This window comes from Alosa alosa, chromosome 19, assembly GCF_017589495.1.
Source record: "Alosa alosa isolate M-15738 ecotype Scorff River chromosome 19, AALO_Geno_1.1, whole genome shotgun sequence".
Lineage (NCBI taxonomy): Eukaryota > Metazoa > Chordata > Actinopteri > Clupeiformes > Clupeidae > Alosa > Alosa alosa.
Window position 1 is genome coordinate 7,172,286 of NC_063207.1, and position 7,500 is coordinate 7,179,785.

The 7,500-nt window shown below is 42.7% G+C and overlaps 1 protein-coding gene across 1 annotated transcript in view; it reads right to left on the reverse strand.

The window, feature by feature from the left end:
* ush2a (Usher syndrome 2A (autosomal recessive, mild)) overlaps window positions 1–7,500 on the reverse strand; it is a 303,512-nt gene that overhangs the window by 154,521 nt on the left and 141,491 nt on the right. Inside the window, 2 exon segments of the mRNA XM_048228289.1 lie at window positions 818–960; window positions 3,148–3,295. Of these exon segments, the coding sequence (XP_048084246.1) occupies window positions 818–960; window positions 3,148–3,295 (291 nt within the window).

Below are 7,500 nucleotides of genomic sequence, written 5' to 3' on the forward strand. Positions count from 1 at the left end.
AGGGGGAGGGGGAAGAGGATGTGAAGGAAAGGAGAACAGCCAGACAAGAGAGAGACGGGCAGAGCGGGAAGCAAAAGTGAACAAGGGAGAGCGAGGACACACGTCTCTCTGGGTCCCTAAATATTTCTATTTAAGTGTGTGTGTGTGTGTGTGTGTGTGTGTGTGTGTGTGTGTGTGTGTGTGTGTGTGTGTGTGTCCTTCATGAGTGACAAATGTCCTGTCTGCTGTCCCTGCAAAACACCATGAGTCCGGATGGCTCTCGTTGGCTAGCTGCTAACCACTCTGAGGCACAGGAGGCTTTTAAGATAAAATCTCATCAAAAGAGCGTCATCACCAATGGTCAGAATTAGTGGTTGGAATGGACATTTGCAATTGAGCAGACTTAAAAGTCTTGTAGGGTTCGTTTGTATTTTGCTGTTAAGACTACTTTTGTTTAGACAAAACATACAATTAAGTTTTAATTTTATATATACATATAAATATTTTTCAATATTTCAATTTATATGCCTTTACATTTAAATATAAGTAAAATGTAACTTCTTTGGAAATGTCCATTTCCCAAATGATTTAATGACAATATATTTTTGTAAGTTTTTTATATTTGAATAGCCCTAAACCCCTCCAAAGAATAAGAATTCCATGTTGCATTTCCCCCGTAAAAAAAGCAATGTCTGTATTGTGTATATGTTGCTGCAGACACAATGAAATAAGCAGACTCATTAGAGAACTGGCAAGACATGAAGCCACTGTTGGAGAAGAAGAGATCGGAATGGATTTATTATGTCACAACACACACACACACACACAGTTTACTTACGGTCCTGTGCAGTGATCAGTGGCACCCATGGCGTGGCTGTCTCCCCGTGACCGTGTGAAACCAGCAGTCTGAACTGATATTCTGTGTATGGCTGGAGATCCTCCACCGTGTAACTGAAGGAGGTGGACACACTGTCTACCAGTCTGAGGAGAACACACACACACACACACACACACACACACACACACACAGACACACACACACACACACACACAGACACACACACACACACACTCTTAGTAAGTCAACACAACTTTAGCACAGACAAGCAGTAACATTGAGTATTTATTTGCGTCACACAGATAGCTGATCCATCCCTAAAACAGTCTAGATATGTTAGAGTGAGTGGTAATAAAGGTACTGTACCTGTTATCACCATATTTTAGCCACTAGTCCCTCTTGTAGCCTTTACAACCTAATTTAATACCAAATTTGCCTCACGGGATCAAAAAAGTATATATACTTATAACTTATACATATACAACCATCACACCATCAAAACTATCTTTGTTTTGATTGGCCTACACATACCAAATCTTACATCTTTAATTGCACCACAATGGAAATCAATAACCCTTAGGGCATTATTGTGTTCTATCCTTTTGACAATAGTGTACAACAGTACACTTATTTATTTTCAATAATAGTTTTGATTAAAATATCGAATTTTGTTCATTATTGATAAAGAATTTCAATCATTCAATCAATCAATCAATCAAAGCTTAGACTCTAAACTAGTTTGGGCAACAGCAGGGAGAGTGGGGATGCAAAGAGTTTTAACAGAAAGAGATGTTTAACTCTTACAATGTGAGGCCTCAACCGACCGAGGCGAGGTTCTTGAGTATTTATGGAAAATGACTCTCCTAATCAATCTTAGGTGACGCGGGCCACATTTCTCTTCCAAGAAAGCCCACACAAGGCAGACAAAATACAGAATACTTGGCTTTGATGAAAACATATAAAAGTAAACAGGCCTTGTAATTGGCTCTTAGTAATTGCCATGAATAAGCGATATCAATTTTTTCCCCCTAGAGGGCCGCCAATTTTCACCAGTGCCAGCTCTGAAATTTACCATAGGACATAATAAATAAATCAGGTGAAACAATGAAATACATTTCAAAAGAATCCCTGAAATGAGCGCCATATATAATACATGCGGCCTAGTCATTTATTTATTACAACAGAATGAGAATTTCCCTGTTTCTGATTAAATTGCAATTTGTTGTCAGGAAGCATGTAATGCATACATATCAGATGAAGAGCCCGCTTTTATTATTTTACTATTTTATTATTTTATTTGATTTTTTTTTAGGTTGGTGTGTGTGTGTGGGGGTGGGGGGTGGGGGGGTGGCGGAAGCTATTTGCATACATTACCTGTGCACTTAACAGGACAGGCGGCTAGATGAGACGCAATGCTTTGGTGTTGAGTGTGATGAGGGGAATGGAATCTAATCTGTACCAAGCGCACCTCCGTCTGACCTCAAAGACGCTGAGACAGTGCTGAGATCATACATGTGAGTGTGTGAGTGTGTGTGTGTGTGTGAGTCTCAAAGTCGCACCAGAGATGTGCATGCGTCTCATTCATTTCTATAAGGAGACTCATCACAGCTAATTTAAAGGCACGGCTCACTGAACAGGGCTCTGAGTGTGTTTGCAACCTACTTTGTTTGCATACTGTATATTAAAAACTGTGTGTGTGTGTGTGTGTGTGTGTGTGTGTGTGTGTGTGTGTGTGTGTGTGTTTGTGGTACCTGAAAGCTCTGACAAGGAAAAGCCTGATGAATGGGAGCTGCTGTATATGTCTAAAAACAGTGTGTGTGTGTGTGTGTGTGTGTGTGTGTGTGTGTGTGTGTGTGTGTGTGTGTGTGTGTGTTTTGACTATGTCACTAGCATATTTTATAATGCCTATGTGCATGTGTATGTCTATGTGCATGACTGCGCGTTCACACAGAACCTCTATGTGAGTGGTCCACTCTAGCATCAGTTTTCCATAGCAGCCAAGGGCCCTGACAACGGCCTGGCAATATGCAGTGTTAAGTTGAGGTCTCTGGGAAAAGTTCTTATTAATGGATGAATGAGTAGCTTATGAAGCTGAACCAGTGTGTGTGTGTGTGTGTGTGTGTGTGTGTGTGTGTGTGTGTGTGTGTGTGTGTGTGTGTGTGTCTGTGTGTGTCTGTATGTATCACAGTTCCTGGTGGATGACTGTTTCAGATATCCTGGTGGTCAGTGCTGCGGATCCAGTATGTATGTTTGTGTGTGTGTGTGTGTGTGTGTGTATGAGAGTGTGTATGTGTGCGTGTGTCTGAATGTGTGTGTGTGCGCACTCTTACTCTTGTACGTCCGGGCGGTCTGCGGTCCTCATCTGTAGCCGGTAGCGGAGGGGTCCGGGGGCGTTGGAGCGCTCTGGTGCTGACCAGGAGACCTGCAGAGAGCTGGAGGTGGCAGCTGCCAGCCTGGGGGCCACCAGGCCATCTGGAGCTGGGTACAGGGAAGGGGGGAGGAGAGGAGAGGAGATGGAGGGAGAAAGAGAGAGGGAGGGAGAGAGAGGGAGAAAGAAGGAATGGGGGAGGAGAGACGGAGGGAGGGATAGAGAAAGAATGTGAAAAGAGAGAGTGGAAAAGAGAGGGAGGGAAAGAGAGAGAGGAGATGGTGAGAGAAAGAGAGAGAAAGTGGGAGTAGGAGAGAGGGAGTGAGAAGGTGAGAGAGAAGAGAAGCAGAGGAAATGACAAGAGTGAGACAGGTGGGATAGAGAGAGAGAACAGGGCAAGAGAGGGGAAATGAGAGAGGGAGAGAGAGAGAGAGAGAGAGAGAGTGAATTGGAGCAAAGGAAAGCATATCTTTTCCCATCATGGGCGGGAGTACAGGAGTTCCACTGGCTCCAGAAACCTCACCACTGCTGCTGCTGCTGGGCTGTAAGGGCAGCCAGGGATGTAGTGGAGGCTAAACGCAAGTAAACACAGTTTATCTATCTCTGAAATTTCAGAAATAGAGTTTATCCTCCTCTTATTCGAGTTCATCCACCTCATATTAGAGTTTATTCACCAATTGGAACTTTTAACATTCAAAAATCACACTGTTTTATGCACATTCATAATATGAACACTCATAAAAACTCTAGGAACCATTTAAAACCACTGGTATTGTTATAAACATTGGACAATAACCTCCACCATCATCAAACATGTTCTGAATGTCGTTTTAAAAATATGATACCGCATGGTATCAGTCAACCTTACCGTGATCATAGAATTCATAGTTTACCCATCTCTTATTTTACCACTACACCCCTGTGCTCAGCGGAGCCAGCACACTCACCCCACACACACTCACAATAACACACACACCACACACAACACCACATGCACTATGCATAGGGAACTGTTGGCTTCATTGAACAGATTTAAAACAAATAACAAAACAAAAAAAAAGGTTTCAATTCAGATTTCTAATTGTTCATTTTTTTTAATATTTTTTTATAGCAGTCTACAAAAAAACACCTATTTTAGTATTTTAATTTCAGTATTTGAATCTTGTTTGTGAGAGTTTTTCCTGCTTGAATGTGTGCCGTCACCCAGCCCAGCTACAATTATCCTTTAATCTTCCACTCCCTTTATTCCCTGACCTACAGTTTGTATTCTTGCATGTTTAACTTTTTTATTTCTGTCACTGTGTGTTGGTTCCAGTTGTTTCAGATGCATCCTTGCATTCAAAAGGTCCTACTGTACACAAGCACATTCTTATAATTATTAAAAACAATTCTCATCCAAAACACAAATTACAGTGATGGAGCACTCAGGGCATGTAGAAAAGTGATTTTATTATCAACGCACTGCTTTAGGTTGGAGAATAAATCCCTCATTTGGACTGGCAGTAGTTATAGAAGTAAAACATGTCTCCTGCTCTGCTGTCATGGCATTAAAGGAGTACCGTCTCACCGGTGTGACGGGAATGTTGGGAAATGAACGTTCTAAAGAATATCTGGGTTCATTGAATTCAACATAGCATTTTAGAACCTTCAATTGTTGCGGAATTTAGAACGTTCAAAAACCTACACCTTTAAGGGTTAACCCACAGATGTGCACGGAGCTCGCGCGTTACTTACGCCATTAGATATTTCCGCTCAAGTGAACGGGTGATGAACCCGGTCATTACTTTATGTCAGTCCACAGCACCGGTCCATGCAAATCCGCTCCTTACACACGTTAAACACACCGCTCTTATTTACGACAGGTGACACAAGGCCATCAGGGGCCTTTGTGTGTGTGTCTGTGTGCGCGCACACGTGTGTGTGTGTGTATGCGTGTGTGTGAGAAACTATACTTATGCATGTTTGGGGGATTTTTTTTTCATGTTGAAAAAATGGTTATATTTTTTCATGTTTCAGAATGGTTATAATGAGTCTCCCCTTTTCTAACCTCCTGTCTCAGAAGAGACATAGACAGATGCGTGTTTATATACAAACCACGTATGCAACAGGTAAACACATACACAAACAAACAAACAAAACAAAAAACACACAAAGACATAACACACCAGCCACTGTGCATTTATGGGACCATCTGTCTGCTCACATTTCGTTTTACTTTAATTAAGCTTCAGATAATATACCTGATGTACTGTCTTTTGTACGCCTTCCAACTGATGAAGGAATATGTTTGTGACTAGCCTACTAAAATGTTGCTACTGTATACCAACTTATATAGAGGGTATATAAAGAAATATTAACATATTACATTATGTTTTTGTGTGTCTTCGTTTGTGAGACACAGCAAAACCTCCCCACTCTAAGCGGCTGTTGAAGTGCATTCCTCTCATGAGACGTGATGATTCGATCATGAGAATCACTACATTTGTGCAATCTTGGGGGGAAGCTCCAACCCGTGTGACGAGCTCCAATCTGCCCCCGTGTGCGTAGAGAGAGTGGGGTGCCTGGAGGAGGCTCGAGGCCAAATCGTGTGCGTGGAGGGGCAATCTACAGCGTGGACAAATAAGACCCTATTACTCCTTAACATCACCGGAGCGCTCGCGCACACACACACACACACACACACACACACACACACACACACACACACACACACACACACACACACACACACACACACACACACACACACACACACTCTCTCTCACACACACACACACACACACACACACACACACACAAAAAACACACACACACACACACACACACACACACACACACACACACACACACACACACACACAAAAACACACACACACACACACACACACAGAAATACAGGCCCTTCTCTTCTTTCTCAATCAGCGCTTCTCTAATCAGACCATAAGATGACTGAATAACAGTCATTAATCTAAAGACCTCTCTCAAGAGTTCACTGTTTGGTTATAATGGCTGCATGCACACAAGCACACACACACACACACACACACACACCGTCATAAATAGAAGTATTGTAGAAGTATATCTACATCTACTATATATATACACATTGTCTCATGAGGAAGCTTCTCCAACACACATATTGCACACTGCCCTCTCCCCACATACACAGCACACTATCCCATCTCCCCTGTCATCCCCCCAACACACACACCAAGACCCCTGGCAGTTGGGTTAGCCCCTTGAGCTGTGGATCTGCCCAAGGTTTCTTCCTTGGTAGAGGAGTTTTTCCTTGCCCCTGTTGCTCTTGGGTGCTCCTTGTTGGTGCCCCCCCCCTATAAATGCACAAATAGGCTGACACCAGACATAATTTCACTGCATTTCTTACTTCCAGTAACTATATGCATGTGACAATAAACTGTATCCTTGTATATATATGTATATATATATATATATATATATATATATATATATATATTATAATTATATTTTTGTTTATATTATATTATATATTATTATATTTATTATATTTATATTATTATATTATAATTTTGTGTTTGTGGGTCCTTGTGTATATATATACACAAGGACTCACAAACACAAAAAAACACACACACACCATTACAAACCAAATGTCCAAGACAAAGCGCACTGAGTGAATGAGTGAGTGTCTGCCTTGTGACAAAAAGCAGAGGTTCTATTTAATTATGTGTCCATAACCTAATTTCCTAATGACAATGAGGCGTGCAGGCGTGAGAGGGGCCTGACTGATGGGCGCCCAGCTTGTCAATAACGTCAATAAGAGGCTTGCTTTATTGAGAGACTCTCAAAAGGTTTCTGCATCTATCCTTCATTTAAGGGTGACAGACAGAGAAAGACAGAGACAGAGAGACAGAGAGGGAGAACACACACACACACACACAGTCGCCAGATCATTCCCCATAGTGTGAGTGTGTGTGTGTGTGTGTGTGTGTGTGTGTGTGTGTGTGCGCACCCCTCAACAAAAAATGCAGATGACTTAACCCACTCCCAACGCCCCACCAATCCTACCCACCCCACCCCCACCCCCAAACTGGCCTAGAGGAGAGAGAGGAGAAAGGAGATGAGGAGATGAAAGAGGGTGTGTGTGTGTGTGTGTGTGTGTGTGTGTGTGTGTGTTGGGGGGGGTGGCTGGTGGGGGGGCGCAGACACACTGGGGGTCAGGCCCATCACTCACGTCAGTGGCAGAAATTAGTTTTACTGCCAAGGCGCAATTTTCATAATGCACCGGCGAGCGCCTCCACGGCCACTCCAACAACAACGCAGCTGAGCAGAGGAG